The sequence below is a fragment of the Rhinolophus ferrumequinum genome, chromosome 15, assembly GCF_004115265.2.
Source record: "Rhinolophus ferrumequinum isolate MPI-CBG mRhiFer1 chromosome 15, mRhiFer1_v1.p, whole genome shotgun sequence".
NCBI lineage: Eukaryota > Metazoa > Chordata > Mammalia > Chiroptera > Rhinolophidae > Rhinolophus > Rhinolophus ferrumequinum.
The window spans coordinates 4822641-4845863 of NC_046298.1; the positions used below are offsets into that span (position 1 = coordinate 4822641).

Sequence of the window (23223 nt, forward strand, 5' to 3'; positions counted from 1 at the left end):
ATGGCCGCGTTTGGCTAAATACATGTTTCTGTGTAAGCATCCATTCAAGAGTTGGTCCCATTTTTTAGACATCTACTTGATAAGACATCACACTCTTACCAAGTTCATGAGATGGTGTGTGTTTTAAAAGTTCTAGATTTTTAAAAATTCAGCTAATGTTTAGTAGCCCATATATAGTTATGTTCTTTCTTTACCCACCTTGTAGTGTTTGTCAGTTAACCGTTGTAATTTTCCAGTGATCTCGGGCTGTGCATTCTTTAGCTCATGTGATCACGTGAAAGCCATGCCCCGCCAGTGCCAGGCCCTTCCCCCTGCAAGCCAGGACTGGGCAAGCTCTAAAGTACAGAGGTGGCTGGTCAGTGTGAACTGGCCGGATGATAATTATAGTTTTTTTGGTTTTTTTTGTTTTTGTTTTTTTTTATTGGGGAAGGGGAACAGGACTTTTTTTTATTGGGGAACACTGTGTACTTCCAGGCCTGTTTTTCCAAGTCAAGTTGTTGTCCTTTCAATCTTAGTTGTGGAGGGTGCCATTCAGCTTCAAGTTGTTGTCCTTTCAGTCTTAGTTGTGTCAGGCACAGCTCAGCTCCAGGTCCAATTGCCGTTGCTAGTTGCAGGGGGCACAGCCCACCATCCTTGCGGGAGTGGGCAACCTTGTGGTTGAGAGGATGCACTCCAACCAACTGAGCCATCCGGGAGGCAGCTCAGCTCAAGGTGCCGTGTTCAATCTTAGTTGCACCATCCTTTGCGGGACTTGAGGAATTGAACTGGCAACCTTGTGGTTGAGAGCCCACTGGCCCATGTGGGAATCGAACCGGCAACCTTCGGAGTTAGGAGCATGGAGCTCTAACCGCCTGAGCCACCGGGCCGGCCCAATTATAGCTTTTTTTATAGTATTTCTCTCACAGCCTTATAAACCCAAAAGAGAGAGATCTGGATGGTTTGGGCAGAGGATAGGAGATAGCTGACTTTTACTGGCGTTCTGGCTCCCATCAGCCAAGCAGGATTTGCCACCCACCATTCCCCGCTCCCAGGGAGCAGGGCCAAATAGGGGAGTCTATAGCCAGGCCTTCCAGTGAGCAGGGCTTACCCAAGCCTCTTCCTGCTTGGAAGCCCTGCCTAACCTGAGGGAACCCCGTCGGCCCCAGTTCCACGAGTTGCCATCTCTTACCTCTGGGCCGTATCTCAGGAGGAGTGCGATCAGGGTGCCCCAATCCCTATCCCCAAGCAACAGGAAGAGTTTATTTCACTTGAAAACATTCCGTGGGTCTGCTATACAGAAAACACTTAGGTATATTTCTGCGAGTTCAGCTGGCTGTTTGTGGTTACTGACGCTTACATATGTATTAGCTGGAAAGGTCACCAGAAAAGTATACCAAACTGAGTCTTGGAGAAATACTGGAAAGTTTCTGAATTGTGGGGACATAACATTAAATACTCTGATTTGTAAATAAATTTCAATTTCATGGCCGTTCTTGACATAACCTTTTCTTATCAGAATGAAAGTTTTGATAAAAGGATAATTGCTTATATTGAGAGATGATATTCTAACATAGTCCTACGAAACATTTGGTATTTATTAGATAATGTGATCCTATGGGTTCTATATGGGTATTGTGAACTGTGACTGGAGAATTCTGCAGGGACAGTGTGGCTAAATTTCTCTACTTCTTTGTGTTACCATGTTTGAGAGTTAAATGAGTGAGGATCAAATAGCTCCATCTAGCTTGTTTTAATTTTAATGCTAGAATACAGTTCTAAATAGTTAACTACCTACACTATGTTTGTGGCTGACATCAGAGATAAAAGGAGAAAGCTTTTGAGTAGGATCTGGTCCTTGCATTCAAAGCACAAATATCTGTGTCTCCTTCATTAAAAAAATACTGATCTTCAAAACATCAAGAAATTTTTAGCAATGATGTATTTTCGAATTGGGTCAGTCTGTCATTTGCTCTATTATATGGGTTCTAAAATCATTTAGGATTCCCTCTTTGCCCAGATTTGGGGAAGTGGATAGCTCTTTTTTGTTAAAATGGTGGTAGCCCATATTCTGGGATATGTGTTCTAGTCCATACCAGAACATGGAAAGTCAGTCTGAAAAGTTCACCTAAATATGATTTGCTGCTTGATGGCTTGCGGGTTGCTTATTACCTACATGTGAGCATGCTACAAGTTCCTAGATACTGTACAAACTTGTTGAGTGGAAAGACATTTTGAATCACCTCTTTTGTTTAACTTCTTTTGACATTTACTTAATTTCTTTGAAAATACCATGTATATTGACCTTTTACTGAGAATATGTCAGAAAGGCAGGGTGGTTTGAAATTCCTTTCCCACATTTGGCTAAATGAACAGAAATATAAATTAAATAAAAATTGCTCAAATATTTTTCTTAATTTATGGATAGTGTTAATTACACATGACATAAAACTGTAGTATAATTTAGATTAGGGTTCTGAATGTAAGGTAATGATTATTTTCCTGAGATTGGAGGACAGAAAAAAAACTGATTCTGAGATGTGTTCTAGTTTGTATTGAGTTCTTCATAACGTGGTTTGTTTTGTGTGCAATTCATGAATTTCTAGGGCTACTCCTACAGCTTTAATAAAAAATAAATATATAACTTGCTTTTCAGAGCCAGTATGGTGACTTCTTCAAGTTTCACAGTAACTACCTTATGCCAGTTTTGAGTGCCTATCAGGTCTGAGGTTTTATGAGGTAGGCATTACCCCAACTTCCTGGTGAGGAAGCGGAGAGTTAGAAAGGTTAAGGAACTTTTTCAAGGTCATTCATTCTTTTAGTACGTATTTATTGAACACTTACTTTATGCCGTCCGCTGCTGTAGGTCTGAGGGATACAGGTGTGAATGAGATAGGCAAGGCCACTGTGCCTGGGGTTTGCCTTCTCGTATAAATAAAGGTTTAGTGTCATTTCGGCTATGGAGAAAAAAGCAGAAAGGTGTGAGGTGTGCTGTGTTAGGCAGGTTAGTGTGGAAAGGGAACATTTGAGCAGAGACCAAAATGAAATGAGAGGTCATGTGATGTCACGGACAGGATTCCATCCCACGTCTCCAGTCCTGACAATCTCCCAGTGTCCGTTCTGTGATTCTTACAGGAAATCCCTACCTCTGTACATGAAATATATCTGAAAGTGACAAAGCCCCCAAATACAGTAAGCTTTGAATCAAGTTTGTGCAGAAGATGCCTCACTGTCATACAGGCAGCCGAAAAAAGGGGCATCAGAATCTTTACTGGGGCCCAGGCACCACAGGGCAAAAAGCCAAGGTGTCTGTTGCTACATAACAAATCACCCCAAAACTTTGTGGCTTAAAACAACAATTGTGTCATTTCTTGTGGTTTCTGTAGGTTGGGAACTTAGGGCACAGTGGAGACGATTTGTCTCTACCCTCCCCATGTCTAGGCCAGTGGTTTCCAACCACGGGCAGTTTTGGCCCCCAGGGGCCCTCTGACAGGGTCTGGCGGCACTTTTTGTTATTACACCTTGTGGGCTGCTGCTGGTAACTAGAGGGTAGAGGCCAGGGACGCTGTTAAACATCCCGTAATGCCCAGGAGACCATACACACAACAAAGAATGGTCCATTCCAGAGCGTCAGTAGTGCTAAGGTTGAGAAACCCTAGCCTGCGGCCTCTGCGGGGAAACTAAAGCCAGAGTCATCTGGAGTCTTGCTCACTCACATGCCTGTCAGCCAGAACACCACAGATGACCTTCATGTGACCTGGGCTTCCTCATGACGTGGTGGCTGGGTCCCAAGGGCAAGAGTCCAGAGGAGAAGAGCGCACACACGTGAGTCAGTGGAAGTCATGTTGCCTTTTGTGCCCTAGCCTGTCACTTGCTTATGTTCTGTTGGTTGAGGAAGTCACAAAGTCCCACCCAGATTTAAGGGGAACAGAAATAGACTCCACCTCTTCATGGGAAGTGCCAAAGTTCTAGAAGATCATGCTGAATTGGAAATACTGTTGTGGCTGTTTTGGGAAAAGAGAATCAACCACGCCACGTCAGTCGCTTTCCCTTTCCACCGAAGGATCAGGGAGCCAACTCACCTCTGTTAATTAGTGTAATTGTTTATTGCTGTTGTTGGATCCGTGGAAACATAGAGGCCTCGTGGCCTGGCCCTCCACAAGCATCAGATCTTGGCTGGCGGTGGGTTTGGGTTGGTGAGAAAGCATTCTGCTTTGGCACGTGACCACCCTACTCTGCCCAGCACCACGATGGTGATCTCTGAGAGGCTGAATTCAGTCTACAAAAGCCAGCTCAGGTTTATCATGTGCTAAAGTGGGAGTCAAGGACTGGCTGTCTACAGAACACTCCCTTGTCAAGACCATTTTAATTGTAGTCATCTTTCAAAGTCAAGTACACGGCTCACGGAGGGGCTGTTTACCAGAAGTGTCGGCTTAAACGTCAAAAGTGTTTTTATTCTAATAGCACGTATTCATATTTAACATGCTTTGGTTTTGATTCTGTTTCTTTTTTGACAAGATGACTTGTCTTGGAGAAAGACAGATTTACGTTTCACTTTTGTGTTTTAGATTTTGTTAAGCATGTCGACTTTCTAGAAGCCGGAAGTAGTGCCTTGAGAGCCCTTTTGCAAACAATGGCCTCCAAGAACATTTCTCAGGTAAGTGTAATTTTCAAGCATGCTGCTCCTGACCTTCCACAGGGATCCCCCTCTGTGATAGCTGCCTTATCACTTTCATTTTGTACTTTTTATTAAGGAAATGTTCAAACATTCCTAAAAGCAAAGGTAATAGTATCTTATAAGTAAAGATAATAGTACAATGAACCTGCTGCGTGCACCATCACCGAGTGTCAACAAGTTGTCAACATCCTGTCACTTGTTTCATTTCTCTCTCCTATGTTTTTGTGTTTGCTTCCTGGAGTAGTTTAAAGCAAAGCATGTATTTCACCCATAAATATTTTATTATGTGCTTCATTATGTCTGTGACAGAAAATGCACTTTGAAAAACTTAACCACAATACCATTACTCCAAGCCCTGAAATTAACAGACATTTCTTAATTATCATTTGACAGACAGCCTGACTTCAGTTTTCCCTGATCGCTTTAAAATGTCTTTTTCAATTGGCTTGTTCAAATCAGAATCTAAGATCCACACATCGCTTTTGGTTGACATTTTGGTCTCTTAAATATGTTTTAAACAGCTTTATTAAGATTTAATTTACGTATCATACAATTCACCCGTTTAAAGTATACAGTTCAGTGGTCTTTAATATATTCCCAGACTCTGAAACCTCTTACTCGATAACATTTCCCTTTCCCACCCCCCGTTGCCATCCTGTGTATTCGTTGAAGAGGCTGTCCTTTGTCCGGTGGAGTTTTCCCCTTTGGCAGATTTGGCTGGGTCATCACAGTGGCGTTGCTTCACATGTGTCTCTGTCACCCATATTTCCTGTAAGCTGGTGGCCAGGTCTAGAGCCTTAATGAGGCTCAGGATCTGATTTTTGGCAGACAAGAATAATTCATAGTGCATAATTCTACTTTTATATCCCAAATCGTATAATGTTATATAAGAGTGACGCTAAGATTAATCAGTATGTTCACTTACTGGTCTTAGCGACCTGGGGTCACTCGTCAGACCCGTGAATCATTAGGACTTGCAAACTGGAGATATCCTAACTTCGTCATTCCTCTTACATTTCTTAGCTGTGATTCTTCCACCAACAAGAACTCTCTCTCTCATGAATTATTCGGTAATTTTGAACTAAAGTTCCTACTCAAAAAGTAAAGATAAGTGTATGATTCACCACCAACGCCTTTTGTTCCGGAATAATGAGTTGGTGCCCTATCAGTCTCTCAAAGTGACCAGTGAAGTGGTTTTTTTGTTTGTTTTTTAAGTATCATTATGAACTCATGGGTTTTTACATATTTGTATTTCATTCCATTATAGTCATTGTTTTCGATGCAAAAATTGAGTCATCTTTAGACAGTAGGAGTCTCTTCACACTGGCTCCTGTCTCTCTTTGATACGAACCCAATAGTTTTTGACAGCTTTTTACTTAGATTTGATTCTATAATTGTATCTTTCTTGTGCTGGAAATTTTGCTTCTTAGTGACATTAAAATTATCATTTGCTTATACTACAGATTGTATTTAATGGTTTTGAAATAGTAATGCCATTATTATTACTAACAATAACACTACTGAGTGCAGTTTAAGATTTCGTTGTGATTCTTCTTGTCCTCAGGAAAAATCCTTCCAGGACTGCGTAGTCAACTTTATGCAGTTTTAAAGTTGCTTAAAAAAATTCTCTGTGTGGCTTGTTATAACTTTTGCTACAGCATTTTTTTTTAAGAGTGTTTTGTTTGCATTAATTTTAATTTTTTAATTATGTAAAATAGTTATACAGTTTTAGAGTTAAAACAAACAATTTGTTCAGAGAAAATATGATATATACATACAGTGGAATATTATTCAGCTTTAAAAAAGAATGAAATTCTCATACGTACTACAATACAGATGAAACTTGAAGACATTGTGCTAAGTGAAATAAACCAGACACAAAAGGATAAATATTGTATGGTTCCATTTAAGGGGGACCTAGAAGAGTTAAACTCATAGAGACAGAAAGTAGAACAGTGGTTGTGGGGGAGGGGGATAGGGAGTCTTTATTTAATGGCAACAGAGGTTCAGTTTGGGAAGATGCGAAAGTTCTGGAGATGGATGGTGGTGATGCTTGTACAACAATGTGAATGTACTTACTGCCACTGAGCTGGACATTTACATATAGTTTAAATGGTACGTTTTATGTTATATGTATTTTACCACCCAAAAAAGATGTACTTAGAGAGGTCTGGCTTTTATCCCTTTGGCCCTGGTCTTTCCTTTTCACTATTGATAATTATCCTTTTCAGTTTTTTAGTTTTCTATTGTTCTTTTTTTGAAAATGAGCAAATATGTATATATTTATATTTCACCCCTTTTCTTAAAAGTAATGCTTCTGCACCTCGTTCTTTTCTCCCCTTTTGGTCATCATAATGTATAGATGCCTTTTTCATTTCTTCTTTACAGCTTCATATTACTCTGCTGCGAAGCAATTCCATATTTATTCAACCTGTTATTGATGGATATTTGAGTAGTTTCCAGTTCTGCTATTACAAATTAGAAGTGCACCGAAAAAACTTCTTACAGATGATATTTTGTATTTGTGCCATTGTGTCTTTGGGATACATTGCTAGCAGTGCACTTGCTGGGTGAATGAATAGATGGATTTTTAAATTTTCTAGGTATTGGTGTAGTTCCCTCCTTGGGGTTATAGCCATCTTGAACCCCAGTGTTTGAGAGTGCCTGTTTTGCCATTGCCTCACTAGCAGAGTATATTGTCAAAATGTTTGATTTTTACTGGTTTGATAGGTGAGAAATTATATCTCAATTTTTAACTTGCATTTCTCTTCCTATGAGGAGGTTGGACATCTTTTCATGTGTTTTAAGAGCCTTTGCATTTCTTTTTCTGTGACTGTTCCTATCTTTTGCCAGTTTTGGTCTTGTTTGGATATAAGGATAAATCTAGGGTCTCACCCCAGTCTACTGAAGCAGAAACTCTGGGGAGGGAGCCCATGTTTGAGCAAGTTCTCCAGGTGATTCTCATGCACACTAGTGTGTGAGGACCACTGCTCTGACCCATCCTCACTCCTTCCTTCCTAAAACCCTCCAGTGTTGTCACCCTGTCATTAAACCGTACCACCCGCTTCTCTTGGTTCCAGTCATCTGCCATCCCCTGGACCCTCCTCGTTCCATGAAGCTTCTGCCGCTGGGCTCTGTTACTCGTCACTAGTCCTGTCATAATTCTAGGTGGCTTCACTGTCCACACAGATGCCCCAATAACCTGGCTTCACAGTTCTTGGACCTTCTGTTCCTTCAGTGGTCGCGTCTTCCTCCATGTTTCTATAGCAGAGTTCATGGGAATGCCTGGTGTTTTATGGTTAAATACAGTACATGCTGTTGGCTTTAATATATACTCTTTACCTAAACATATTTTTATATGTATTTGAGAATTTTTTCAAGAACATAACTTTTGACTCTTAGTTTCTGTGAAATGGGAATGGTTGTAATGCCTGGCCTGCTGTATGACTATTCGGAGGATCAGAAAACTCTATACTTTAGGGGCTTATAGGAATAGAAAGCATTTTTATTGATTTTCCATGGTGTCCAGGCAGTAATTTACTGGGCCAGTCTGACGTTTAAAAGAAATTACTCGAAGCTCAGGCTCAGTTAATGGTAAATTATTCACATATATTAAGGTCATAAGTGCTCAGGTTGGCTATGTATTGGGCACAGGCATAGAATCTTAGCACCAGAAGGACCCTGGCTCTCTAACGCTTTATGAGGAGCAGAAACCAAAGACTAGATTTGCTGAGTGACAGCACCCAGACTGGAATACAACCATCCTGCTTCCCGTCTAGTGCTTTCCCTTGTAGGTCTGTACATATCAGGCAAGTCACATTTGGGAGCCATACTGGTAACAATGCAACACGCTTCTCTTCCACCAGCCCTGTCCTAGCTATGGAGAATGCCAGAGTTCGTAGAATTGTTTTCATTCAAGTATTTTCTGAGAAACCTGGGCATATTTGTTGTTACTTTTAGATGTGGTAGCAGCAATGCAGGTGATTCAGAAATGAGTTCGGTGATTTAGAACTGCTCACTATTTGTATACACAGTAACAGGCAGCATTTAGTGAGTGCTTTATATGCGTTATTTAGTCCTCGTAGCAACTCTGTGTGATGATGATTCTCCCCAAGTCACTGATGGGGAAATGGAAGATCCAGTGGGGTTCGGTAACATGTGCTGGATTGCCAGGTGGTGAGCAGTGGAGCTGGGATTCGAACCCAGGACGTCAGACTCCGGATCCCAAGCCCTTACTCTCCGCGCTGCACTGCTTCTCACTGGCAGCACGGCCCTCCTGCTCTGTCATGATGCCCGTGTCACGTGTGTTCATATTAGCTTAAAATGAACAGTGTTACTACATGGTGGGGGCCCTGTGTAATTTAACGGATTTTACAGTCTTTAATAATTTACCACAACACATACATCTCAGAGTGAGTTCTTACCTTGTACGAATTCAGCCCATTTTTATTAAAGCTACATGATCCTGTTTTTACATTTTCAAAACATTTTTTTCTGATCAGTGTTGAAAAGAAATTAGAATCTCTTTAGTCTGTGTACATCGGCATGAAGGTCTTCTTCACATAAAACTAACAGGAGCTGAAGCCCCCTTTCCAGGCTTACAGCTGTGACAGATTGAATAATGACAGTGACACGAACAGGCCTCAACTTAGTTCAAAATGACCGGCTGTATTTGGGGGTGCTTAGAACTACGTAATAACTTCTTAGCTAAGAATTTATGTCTCTCTTCAAACCGTGCAGCCTATAGAAGCGATTCCTGTCCGTCCTGTTTCCCATGCAAATGGTTGCGTCTAACACTGGAAACACGCTCTTCTCTTTCCACAGTGCATAACTCCTGACCAGCTGGTGACACTGTGCAGAGCAGGCATTCGCAGTAGTAACGTCGGGGTGAGAGTGAATGTTGTCAGTATTTTGGGAATCACCGGCAGTGTCCTAGCCAAAGAAGATGGCACGCTTGAAACTCTGAAGGTAAAACAATCTGCTTCCAGCCTAAAACGTTAAATAATTCCAGATGGGAGATGAGTCACGGTTGGTGTGGGGTTTTTAAAACGCCTGTGGACAGCACGAGAAGAAATCAGATTGAGGAGTTAATTACTGAGGTCTGTTATTAAAATATCCCTTTGGCTTAATCTCACCACATGATGAGATGGGGACTTGAAAAACTGAGTGTCACTTTGTCATTCGACTTCCCTCCGGAGATCCTTTTCCACAAATAAACTTGTCTTCTTCGATGAAAGGCCAAGTTCAGAATTGTTGAAGATACTTCTGCCTTGGCTGTTGCACAAAATGTGTGCATATTATATTCTCCTACTGAAGAAGGAACACTCCACCCGTGTTCTCAGCACACCAGGCTAACGCACGTTTTGCAGGATACCACACAGTTCATTCTGCTCCCACTCCATAAATTACAGCAGCCTCTGTGAGTGCCAAGCCACTGGGAACCCACTCAGCGTGTTCGCTGCCAGCACTCTGTCTCAGCCCAGTGGCTTGGGAGCTAGAGGTACAGTGTCACCAGTAATTCAGAGGACAGTAATAGTAAAATTACCCTTCGTCGTGCTAATAATTGCTGGAGTGTTAATTACTGACTAATGGGAAATCAACCGGTTATTATACAGTATTTCTTAGCTGCTAAGAATTTTACAAGGAAAACTGATAGTTTCAAGAATCTTACTTTGAAAAGATGATACATGCACGTAGCAAAACATTCAGGAAAGGAGAAAAGAATAATAGAGAGTGAAAAGACTCATCTCCACCCCTAAACTCCAGTCCCGCAGTTTGACCCTGAGAGGCAGCCACCGTTAACCAGTTCTTCTGCATCATTCCAGGGGGTTTTGATATATAGACACATAAGTGAGTGAGAGTGTGGTTCTGTGCCTGTGGGTGTGTACACGTGTACAGATGAGTATGTGTGTATAATCCCTTCCCACCCTTAAAGACTGGAATTGCCAATGTCTGCTTTAGGAACAGCAAGTTTTTCTCGGGCATAAAATAAGGTTTTAAAAATGTTTTTATTCTATTTCAAGCATCAAGTACAGTGAATTTTGTGTACCCACCAAGCGTATTTAGCAATTATTAGTATTCTATCACATGCACTTCATACAGTTTCTTTGCTGGGTATGTTAAAGGAAAGACCTCATGGCATTTTGCACCTGTTGGTTCCGTATGCAGATCTTAAAACGGGCAATTTTGTATATAATCACCATTATCACACCTTCCATATTAACAGTCATTTGTTAATATGTCTGCTACCTGGTCTGTATTCAAATTTTTCTAGTTCCAGAAATATCTATTTGCAGATAGTGTGCTTAAACCAGGATCTGAGTGAAGGCTGCACGTTACATTTGGGTTAGAGTCTTCTAGCCTCTCTCAGTCTAGAACAGTTCTCCCTGATGGCGTCACCTACGCCCCACCACCTGCTTTCCCGTTGACTCCTGCATCCGTTGTCCCGTGCTGTGTCCCACCTTCTGGATTTGTCTGATTGCTTCTTTGTGGAGTTAAGCTTGTTCCTTCATCCTCTGTGTTTCCTGCAAACTGGAAGGGAGCTCTAAAGGCTAGATTAGATTCAGAGTCCGATTAATCTTTTTCATAAGACAACTTCATAGGTGATGCTGTGTGCTTCATATTGTATCATCAGCTATGAAGTCTAACTAGTATCGTAGAGGTTATCTATCTGGACCAGTTAAATTCAGAGGAGAAAATTGAGGCTCCGAGGGGTTAACGAGTCACCCAACGTTCACCCTGTTATTTGTGGTAGAGCTGGAGTTTGGAGTGGGTGTTCTTAGCATTTCCAGTCTTCCACCCATAATACCAGGTGTGCACATCACCCAAGGATTAAAGGGTGAAGCAGAACAGCCAAAATAAAATAAGTTTACTCTTGAACAATTCTTTGCAGAAATTTCCTAAATCAACCTTTCATAGATCATTAACAGATCTTAATTCATTTTATTTAGGAATATAAATTCTAACATATGCCATTTATCTTGCTTATATTATACTTGGTATATTTATATGTTAAGTTTAATCTTTAGTCTTTTAAAAGTTTTGCTTTTCCCCTGGCATTCTTATATAAAATATTATGCATAAATTATTGTCACATTGAAAGTTGACCTGAGAATACTGGGTGATAACAGTGTGTTTTGTTGACCCCAGACCATTGGGTGCTTTCTGCTTGAGGTCGTCACCCAAGACCCTTCCCTTGTTGTGGTAGGAGAAGCTTTGGATGCCCTCTTCGATGTTTTCGCAGATGGTAAAGAAGCCGAAAGGGCCTCAATTCAAATTAAATTGTTATCTGCTCTGAAAGAATTCCAGCCAGTCTTCAAAACGAAGGTATGTAGTTGTTTTATTTAGAAGCACTTCCGTCTCAGCAATCTATGGGAGGAGGGTGTGTGCGGTCCCTCCACCCTGTCAGGGACGCGTGCAGCACCACCTCTCCCGTCTGTGTGTGCTCGTGGCTGAGTCACAGCTCAGTCAGCCCGTCTGCTCAATCACTGCGACCTGAGCCAAATGGTGTCGGACAAGTTTTTCTTTCTGTAAGATTAGTAACGTTAACAGTGCTTCTTTATATATAGCACCACAGGCGGTAGCCGCCAAACCCCTTTCATATATTTTAACTTTATTCTGTATTGTGTAATACATCACAGCTTGATTTCATCGTCAGTATTTCCTTTGGTGCTCACTCTTAGCTAGTCTATACTGGAGAGTGTGTTGAGAATGTAGCAACTTTCATTAGCTGTTTTGTTTATTTGTTGTTTCGTCAGAAGCATCAAAGCTAACTTTGAGTCAAAACGTAATTTTCAAAAACTCTTTTGGTGGCAGGGGGCAAAGGGAGCAACCAGGGATTTTAAAGCAGCCTTGAATCACGTGTCTGTGCATTTAAATTTGCCACTCTCCTCTTATCTAAGTCTCACTTTTTAAATTATGTCATTTTGAGAAATAAAAGTATTTGTGCTTTTTGCTTTTAGACTTTAAATTCAACATTTGCTTTTAAAAGGTTCTGATGAAAAAATTATCTTGCTTTTTGTTGTTTCCCAATCTGTATTTCTTTGATCTAACCAGCTTCTAACGCAAAATTCAGGTCTCATGGAGAGAACTCTGATAAGTTTTAGGTGAATATGATTGTGTGTCTAGAAATTCAAATGTTCTGGAATTTTTTTAAGGCATAAGAAATAGTTTCCTTTTCCAGAAGCGAAGAATAATAGCAACACATGCCATGCATGTCTTACGTCATTGTTACATCTGAAATCAGTGTTGGTTTAAGAACATTAGTTTGGTCTATTTTAAACATTTTCATGTTTTGGCATGTTACATGTAAAAATGTAGTAATAGTGGCTAATATTGAATTGTTTCACCAATTAAGTAGGTAACTTAATTCTGGGGGTGAAAAGAAAGTGAACAGTTTACTCTTAATTATGCTTTGTTGAAGCCTGTAGTTTTCAAAATTTGTCTGTCTTGGTTTTTTTTTTTTCCGGCGGGGGGGCTATAATTGACATGTAAGACTGTGTTAGTTTTAGTTGTACAACATGATTTGATATATGTATATATTGTGAAGTGATCACCACAGTAAGTTCAGTTAACATCCATCACCTCCCATAGATATAATACTTTTTTTTTCTTCTGATGAAAACTTTTATGATCTACTCTCTAGTGTTGTGAACTGTAGTCACGATGCTGTATGTTATATGTTACATCCCAGGACTTATTTATCTTATAATTGGAACTTGGTACCTTTTGACCCCCTTCACACATTTCGCCCACCCCCTGAAGTTGGTCTGTTTTTTAAGCAGTGAGAGGTTTTATTACCACCTGTCCCTTGCTCGTAGGTAACCACACTGAGTGTTTCTCTAAGCAAAGACAAATGTACGTTAGGATTTCCCCCTTTATTAACCAAAAGGCACCATCATATATTCATAGTCCTGCACCTGATATGTTTTTACCTAACACCTGTACACGGCCATTGTCCACGTTGTTCTAAAGGTTACAGGCCCTTTAGACTTCTGAAAAAGGAGTCTGCAGGATAAGGAGGAAATATCCCCTATTTCCCTCAAAGGAAAGCAGATCAAACTGCGGAAGTCAGTGCTTAACAAGGAGTTATGTAGACAACGAACTAGGAAAATGATCCCTAACTTCTGGGAGGCCTGTTGTTCTGATTGATTTTCCTACTTAATATACATTGCTATGGTAATGATGTTTAATTGTTTTTCTTTTCTCAGAGGTTATAACATCCTAATGAACAATTTCTTTGCTAGCCAGAGGGGCAGCCTGTAGTCTTCTATTTGAAGTTTTTTTGTGAACGAAGCCACAATGGCAGTAAAGGCTATTAAGTATATATGTAGCCCCACATTGCGTTTAAACCCAATATGATGTGTTTTACTCAAGAGCGTCTCCTGAGCAGTGGTTCACAAAATGCCCTGGCTCAGCAGCAGCAGCTGGTACCTTGTTACAAATGTCAGTGTTCAGGCCCAAGTCCAGATCTGCCGAAAATCGGGAACGCTGTGGACAGGCCCACTGGTCTGGCTCTCCACAAGCCTTCCATGTGATACGTCTGCATGCCACAGTGTGAGAACCACTGCTCCAGACTCCAGGTGAAGTGTAGTTCACACACCATAAAACTCATTCTTCTAAAACCTCCAATTTAATCGTTCATGTAACGGTCATTGAAGAGGTGCACAGCCTTCAACCAAAGCAGCCATCAACAAAACAAAAGTCAACCTACCGAACGGGAGACCATATTGTAAACAATACTTCTCATAAGGGGCTAATATCCAAAATATATAAAGAACTCATACAACTCAATAACAACAAAAAAACAATCCAATTAAAAAATGGGCCAAGGACCTAAACAGACACTTCTCCCAAGAAGACATACAAACAGTCAATAGATATATGAAAAGATGCTCAATTTCACTAGCTATTAGGGAAATGCAAATCAAAACCACAATGAGATACCACCTCATACCTGTTAGAATGGCTATTATCCACATGACAAGTAGTAAGTGTTGGAAAGGGTGTGGAGAAAAAGGAACCCTCATACACTGCTGGTGGGAATGTAAATTGGTGCAGCCATTATAAAAAACAGTATGGCGGTTCCTCAAAAAATTAAGAATAGAATTACCATATGACCCAGCAATCCCTCTTCTGGGTATCTACCCCAAAATTTTGAAAACATTCATAAAGATATGTGTACCCCTATGTTCACTGCAGAATTATTCACAATAGCCAAGACATATAGACAACCTAAGTGTCCTTCGACAAATGATTGGATAACAAAGATGTACATTTATACAATGGAATATTAATCAGCCATAAGTAATGATGAAATACTGCCATTTGCGACAACATGGATGGATCTTGAGATTATCAGGCTAAGTGAAATAGGTCAGATGGGAAAGGATAAGCACCATATATGATGTCCTTTGTATGGGATATAAAACAGAAAGCAATAAATGAATAAGACAAACAAATTCATAGACACAGACAATAGAAGGGTGGTCACCAAAGGAGGAGGGGAGTGGGTAGAGGAAGAAGAGGGTAAAGGGGGTCAAATATATGGTGCTAGAAGGAGACTAGACGTTGGATGGTGACCACAATGCAATGTACAGACAATGTATTATAGAATTGTATACCTGAAACTTATATAATGTTGTTAACCGCTGTTACCCCAAGAAATGTAAATAAAAATAAAAGGTACACAATCTTAATTGGTCTTTATGGCTTATGTACTATGTTCCATTTACCTCGGAAGTGAAAATATTTCTCCAAATTCTGGCAGCTGTCTTGTTCTGAAAATAAATATATCCCAAATTAAATGCTTTCTTTAAAGGATAGTAATTTATACCAAATCACATATGATTTATTTTGGCAGATACGAAAAGAAGGGAGAAGTAAATACAGTCCAGATCAGCTGTGTGTTCTCGACAATGTGAAGATGAATTTGAGAAGGTTTGTCGCTTATCAAGAAACTGTTGAGAAAAGACTGACTACTTGAACCATCAAAAGAGAAAGCAATTCTTGCACCAAAGTGTTTAATACTAAAAGCTCTTCTTTGAGTATATATGTTTCTGAAAGTCACTTTTTTTTAAAGTTATTTTTTAATATCTATATTCTGTATATTGATTTGAAATTCTAGAGAACTTCAAAACCTGTTCAAAATTTTTTGAGCTTCAGGATCTGTGTGGCATTTCTAGTGCTCTCTAAATTATGTTCCCAGCATGTTTTAATCAGTGAAAACACGAAGAGCAGACACACAGATATCTGAGGTGGTTCTTCATGTGCAGTGAAGAAACTTTTGAACAATCATGGTTTTCTTGAATTTTGCAAAAAAAGAAAATCCAGAGTATTGCTTGGATGTTCTTTTAAGCCACCATCATTTTATATTAGCTGAATTTTTAACAAATATGAAGACAAGCTTTATAAAATGTTTTTGGTAAGAAGTATACCAATTATGTTTACTTTTTGTGAAGAAGCAAATGAATTGAATTTGTATTCCACCATTTACTAGAAATGCTAATGAGCTAATAAAGGTCATTGTCATTGTCTGTACAAATGGATCTGATCAATTACTGCTTTGTAATTTCCCTCCTTTTTTAATTTGACATGGAACCAGAATTGGGAAAAATATTTTTTAATAAATAACTTTTTAATTGGAAGCTTTGTGTCTTACAAAATCTTTTTTTTTAAATCCCAGGTAACCCTATTCCTGTTGGGTGTTGGCTTGCTAATGGATATTGATTTGAATATATGTGAGCTATTAAAAACAAGATTTACAGCAGGAATCCCCCGCAGCATTACTCACAGCGTCCTTGAGACGTTGTAAACTATAAAACATTGTTGAGAGAAATTAAAGAAAACCTAAGTGAAGGGCAAAATATACCATGTTCATGGATTGGAAGGTGACATTTCTTCCCGAATCAATCCATAGATTCAAGGCAGTCCCAATCAGAATCCTAGCAGGCTTTTCTGTAGAAATTGACGAGCTGACTCTAAAATTCTGTGGAGAAAAGCAAAGGACAAAATATCTAAAACAACTTTAGGGGGCCGGCCCGGTGGCTCAGGCGGTTGGAGCTCCATGCTCCTAGCTCCGAAGGCTGCCAGTTCGATTCCCACATGGGCCAGTGGGCTCTCAGCCACAAGGTTGCCAGTTCGATTCCTCAACTCCCTCAAGGGATGGTGGGCTCCGCCCCCTGCAACTAAGATTGAACACGGCACCTTGAGCTGGGCTGCCTCCTGGATGGCTCAGTTGGTTGGAGTGCGTCCTCTCAACCACACGGTTGCTGGTTCGACTCCTGCAAGGGATGGTGGGCTGTGCCCCCTGCAACTGGCGGCGGCGGCTGGACCTGGAGCTGGGCTGCACCCGACACAGCTGAGACTGAAAGGACAGCAGCTTGAGGCTGAGCGGCACCCTCCACAGCTGGGATTGAAAGGACAACAGCTTGACTTGGAAAACAGGCCTGGAAGTACACACTGTTTCCCAATAAGGTCCTGTTCCCCTTCCCCAATAAAATCTAAAAATAAATAAATAAATAAATAAAACAACTTTAAAAAATGAACGAAATTGGAGGACTCTACCTGATCAAAAGCTTACTATAAAGCTATAGTAATTGGGACAGTATGGTATCAGCATAAGGAAAGACAGATGAATGGAACAAAATTGAAAGTCCAGAAATAGACGTATAATTATATGGTCAACTTATTTTCCATTAAGGTGTCAAGTTGATTCAATGGAGAAATAATAATCTTTTCAATAAATGGTGCTAGAATAACATATCTATGTGGGAAAAGACCATATATTCAAGAGTCAAGGTTTAATAAAATTGGATATTTTTTACTAATTCATCAAGCACGTTCTTAAATTCAGGTGACTTAATTTTCTGTAAGTGCAGATGGGGAAGCATACTGTGACTATTAGTGCACTTTTGTGCCAATGCCTTAATTCATACTGCCCACCAGCAGTTATACCCACCAGAATTTTTGTGCCTACAGTGCCAGTGTGGCAAATTAACGTTTTAATAAAAAGCAAAACACCCAAAAACCGTTTGTTGCAAAAATAGTTTTGACCTTGTGGACCCCCTAAAAGGATCTGTGGAACGCACTTTGAGACCTACTAGTCCAGAAAGAGGTAAAAAGAAGGAGGACTGAAGCCAAGCTTCGAAGAAACCTCATATTAAACAGTCTGATTGGAGCAAGAACCAGAAAGAAAACCCCGAAGGAATAACCTGAGAGGTAGGAGAAAAATCGGACGTGTGCCAAGTCAGGGAGGCCAACGGAATGTGTTGAGGAGGAAGAAGCAGCCAAGAGCATGGAATGCGGGTTAAGGTCACGTAAGAGGAGAGCTGACAAACGTCCATTGGTTTTAGTGACGTCACCAGTGATGTTGGCAAGAGCTATTTCCATGGAGTGATCAGGTCAGAAGTCAGATTGGAGGGAGTTTGGGGAGTGTGAAAGGTGAGGAAACGAAGCTGGTGAAGAGAGACCAGGCTTCAGAGAAATTGTGAAGGGGAAAAGGAGACAAGACAGTAGCTGAAGGAAGGAGTCACAATTGTTAATTTACTATAAAGGAATTGGCGAAGCACTGGATGTGCAGCAGAGAGCGGTAGGAAATTTCGAGATGATGGCTGGTTTCCAGCTTGTGGAATTAACTGAATAGTGGTCTGCTCGTAGATGGGAAACAAGGCCCAAGTTAGATGGAAGATACTTGTAGTTTGAGTTGAGGAAGCATTTACTTAGGAAATCTTAATTTCCTTTGTAAGGAAGTTGGTTCTTCTCACCCCATCCAGCCTCAAAACCTGCTAACTGCTTCTGTCGATAACACATTGAGAGTTGCAAGGTCTTTGTTAACGTTCTTTTTATCTTGTCCCTTCTTTGAGTTAAAAGTGTGCTTTGGTTTTACTATTTAACCAACCCCCCAAAAAGTTACATCTTCATGTAGTGGAAGATTCTCAAATTTTGCCCTACTACAGAAATTTATATCTTTAATTGAAACTTTCGGTCCACCTAATTGAGCAATTCCTTATTTTCATGAATAGCATTAACTTGTTTTTCTCTATGGAGAGTGAGAAATGATAAGCAAGTAGTTTCCAGTATTGGCTTAAATCTGTTTTTATCCTACCTAATCTTACATAGGAATCCAAATTATGAAAATACAGTTGCCGTAAAAATTTTAACATAATTATATGGTCAACTTATTTTCCATTAAGGTGTCAAGTTGATTCAATGGAGAAATAATAATCTTTTCAATAAATGGTGCTAGAATAATGTATTCAATGTATGCCTGTCCGTGGAAAGAACAAATTCTTTTTGAATACGGGGACTACTGTCTTCAGTTACTTCCCTTCGGTATGAGTATAACCAGGAAAAACACTTTCATCCTCTCATTTGTGGGAACCAATTTCCTGAGTTTATTTAACATAAAAGACACTTAAACTTATTCAAGTAAACTAGGGAGAAATGAAGTTTTTGGTTTTTATAGGTTTTTCTTTTTAAATGAATGCTGTTAAATTAAAGGAATAATGGAATTGTTTTTAAGGCCAGTGGGACAAGTACGGAACATGGAGCTGAAATGATTTCACAAAGCTGTTTGAAATAGTTGCCTGCCTTTTTTCCTTTTTTTTTATTTCAAAGATTAGTGTCTTTGAAATAAATTTGGAAGAAAGTCAGAAAAATGTTTGAAATCATTACAGTCTTTAAGACATAACACACTCTAATGAAATAAACAACTCCCTATTGTGCAATTCTTTTCATTAAAATTTACACATGAATTTTAGTGCACTTCACAAGCCATATATGAAAGATATGGAAGTTTTCACCTTTGGTCTTTCACTTTCACCTTGAATTACAAGGTAATATAAATTCTTAAAAAATTCAGAAGATGACATTTTCCGTTGTTCTAGTGAAAAAAATTATATTTCCTTTCTATTTTTTAAAGCTATGTTTAGTAAAAGCATAATACATGTGTACGATAAACAGTGTAAACAATGTCAGAAGGCAGGCCTTGAAAAGTTTTGTCTCTCAGTTCCTCTCCCTAAAAGTCCCCCTACCAGTTTTGCATGTATCCTTCCAGAAATGTCCTTGCAAAGTGTTCCTCCCTGGGTAGTACACAAGTGGTAGGTAGAGTGCTCTTCATACTGCTCAGTACCTTTGTGCTGTGGGTTAGTAGCTCAGAGGTATTTCCATATCAATATAGGGAGAATTGCGCCCCCATCCCCTACCTCCTACCCCACCCCTGTCTTTTTAGTAGCTCCATGTCAATATAGCGCCGAAGGGTTGGAACCATAATTTCATTAGTCTCCCCTTAGAGGGGGAGGCATGGCAGCACCGTCTAGGTCAAGAGATCAGACTTGGAAGCTGGATAGTCTGGGTTTGAATCCTGAGTGCCATTTCCTCACTGTTCATTGAGCAAATGACTTAATTTCTTTTCCTTGGTTCCCCCCCCCCCGAAAAAGGGAATAATGAAATTGGCCACTTACTAGGTTTGTGGTGGGGGTTCAATGAGGTAATATTTGTATAACCCAGAATAGGGTGTAACACTTGTGAAATGCTATACAAATGTTCCTTACATAGAGGGACGTCATCTAGATTGTTTCCACTCTTGCTGCTACAGACAATGCTGCAGTGAGTATTTTAGTACTCGTGTGAATGTCTATGCACAAGACCCTAGAACTTGAATTACTAAAGGGTAAGAAAAAAATATATATATATGTACACGTAATATATATTATATATTACAATGTCCCGTTATGAGAGAGCCTCCCACACCCCTCTTCCAAAATATCACACCCTATGCACACTCTATCCCATTACTCTGCTATATTTTTTATCTTTACGACTTAACCACCATTTGACCTATACATTTATTGAGGACATTATGTTTTTAATTCCATAAATTGGCCTAGATTTTTTTTCTCTTTACATTTAGAAAGAAAAATAAGAACCAGAAACCTGAGAAAGCTCCTGCGTTCTAGACTTTTTCACTGCTTTCAAGAGGCCTCTAGGAAGAGCTGGGTTTCTGGCAGCAGCACGTTAAGTTGCGCTCGCCAGCCTCTTTCCTGCTGGTGCTGAGGGGAGGACGTCACTTCCTCTCTGCCTGCCAGGGCCTAGCAGACCCCTCCCTGTGAGTCTCTGTGATGTGTGTGATGACACAGGCAGACAAATAAATTCTGGAGGAAACAGAAGAGACAATGACTTCTACTTAGAACTTTCAGGAAGAGAGACATGGCAGATGCTATCCCGCATTTCTACCTGCATCCTTACCACTGGTGCACACCAGCCTGACTTCAGCTGCCCACCCGCATTTCCTCGCCTGAAGACTTTCTTGGGCCCTTGGGTCCTCCTTTGCCCCAGCATGACAGGTCAGAAGTTTAAAGAATGGATGAGCCCCCACCCCACTAAACCCCCCATCAATTATTGACAGGAAGAAGTGTACAAATACCTAGCACTCTTGCCCCTTGGATAGAATAGCCCTGAGGTCCCAGAGTTCTCCAGCAGGATGAAGTTTTAGGTTACTCACATCGATACCTGCTGAAAACAAGCCGTGGGTGGCTGCCCTCCCTTTCCCGTCTCCCCACTGTAGTGTTTCCTGGGATCCCTCCCACATAAACTGCTTACACTTGAAAGCTTGGCTCAGTGTCTGCTTCTGGGGGGAACCCAAAGCAATATAAGAAATGTTTAAGCTGTGTTTTAGGAGGAAAACTTGTGTGTGTGTGTAAGATTTGTGAGTTCATCAATTTCCTTTCTGGGTGTATAAGAGTTTTATGCATTAGCTACGCCCATGGAGTACTGCTCGTCAATGTGCAGGGTGATTATCTTATATTCCTTGCTTTGGGATAGAAGATAATTCTCATTTCCATTTATCAAACTAATTTCCTTCTGCAGATAAAAAATTGCTTAAGTCCGTCCAAATAAATCTCTTTTTAATAGAAATTACTTTGATGGATTAAATTATATTTAGATCCACGTAGGATCAGAATAACATAGCTGTTTGAACTGAAAATGATGTACTGAAAAAATACTAGTGGAAAAATATGATGCCACATCATTGCCAATTACATGGGAAGCATATTCAGGAGAGAAAAATCTTTCACACTGAAACTCCAAATTGCTGGTGGGTCAGAGTTCCAAACAACGAACTTCAAGGCTAATTTTTGAAACCCAATCTGTGTGTGTGGAATGCGGAATGGCTGCCCATTCGGGGTGATGAAAATGTCTAAAACTGGGTAGAGGTGACGGTAGCATAACATTGTCAGTGTACTAACGGCCACTGAATTGTACACTTTTCAATGGTTAAAATGGTGCGTTTTTTTTTTGCTGTGTGAATTTCACCTCAATTAAAAAGAGAGCAACATACCTCCACCAGCAGTGAGAGTGGGCAGAGCACAAGCAGTACAGAGGGTAGAAGGAATAAACCCATGCCCCAAGTCCGCTCCTCAGCAGTAATGACCGCCAAGGGTTTCTTGTAAATCTGTCCAAAAAACATTGATGCTTATGCTCTTTTTTTTTTAACAGAAATTGGATTGTATTCTATACACTGCTGTGCACCGTACCTTTTCCCACTTTATGATATATTTTAGTGAATTCTCCATGTCAACATGTGTAGTGCTGGCTCACTCATTTTAACAGTTGCACAGTAGTATTTTATTGACTGAATGTATCTTAACTTGTTTAACTAGCCCCCTCCCGATGGATGGTTAGGTGGTTGACAGTTTTGGGCTGCTGCAGACAATGCAACTTGAAACATTCTTCCTTAAAGATCTTCGTGCACATAGGTACACACACATGTAGGAGAAACTTCTGAAACTGGAATTGCTGGGTGGTATGAACCATATTGTGACACCCTCCAAACCCCCCATCCCGCATTCGTATGTGAAGCCCTAACCCCCAATGTGACTGTATTTGGAGACGGGCCTTTCGGGAGGAAATTAAGGTTAAGTCAGGCCATGAGGATGAGGCTCTAATTTAAGCAGACTAGTGTCCTTGTAAGAAAATGAAGCAACACTAGAGATTTCTCCGTTTCTGCATGCACACAGGTTAGGACACAGGATAAAGAGGCCACCTCCAAGCCAGGAAGAGAGCTCTCACCAGAAACCAACCCCAGGGGCACCTTGGTCTTGGACTCCAGCCTCCAGAACTGTAAGAACATAACTTTCTGTTGTTTAAGCCTCCCAGGCTGTGGCATTCTGTTACGGCAGCCCGAGCCGACTGACACACTGGGTCGAAGGACATACACAGTTTTAATTTGACAGGTGGCACCCAAATCGTGCTCCAAAGCTGGTGTTCCACTTCACACGTCCACACATGTGAACAGGATGTTCCTCCCGTACCCTCACCAGCGCTGGATATTGTCACACTCTTTCATCTCGTCAATCTGAGAAACACAAACAAGGTATGTATTTGAATGAATACTTAACGTTGAGATTCTTCCAAATGCGTGTGTGACTTTTAATGGATGACTTCCTTATCCTTCGTCTCCATCCCTGGAAGCCCATTAGGCGGTATAACACAAAAGCTTGTTCAACCCCGCAGGGATGTGGTGTCAAGTAACGCTCTTCTTCACTTTCAGTTCCTCTTGCTTCTTTCCT

At 40.5% G+C, this 23223-nt stretch overlaps 1 protein-coding gene across 2 annotated transcripts in view; it reads left to right on the plus strand.

Moving 5' to 3' along the window:
* The window catches only part of HEATR3 (HEAT repeat containing 3), a 32243-nt gene extending 16136 nt beyond the window's left edge, over positions 1 to 16107 (plus strand). The window contains exons 12-15 of one of the 2 annotated variants that reach the window (XM_033128074.1): positions 4545 to 4633; positions 9479 to 9622; positions 11804 to 11980; positions 15516 to 16107. In XM_033128074.1, the coding sequence (XP_032983965.1) occupies positions 4545 to 4633; positions 9479 to 9622; positions 11804 to 11980; positions 15516 to 15638 (533 nt within the window). In that variant the 3' untranslated portion in view covers positions 15639 to 16107. The remainder of the gene's footprint in view (positions 1 to 4544; positions 4634 to 9478; positions 9623 to 11803; positions 11981 to 15515) is intronic. The other variant, XM_033128073.1, reaches the window with a different exon arrangement.
* The last annotated feature ends 7116 nt before the right edge of the window (positions 16108 to 23223 follow it).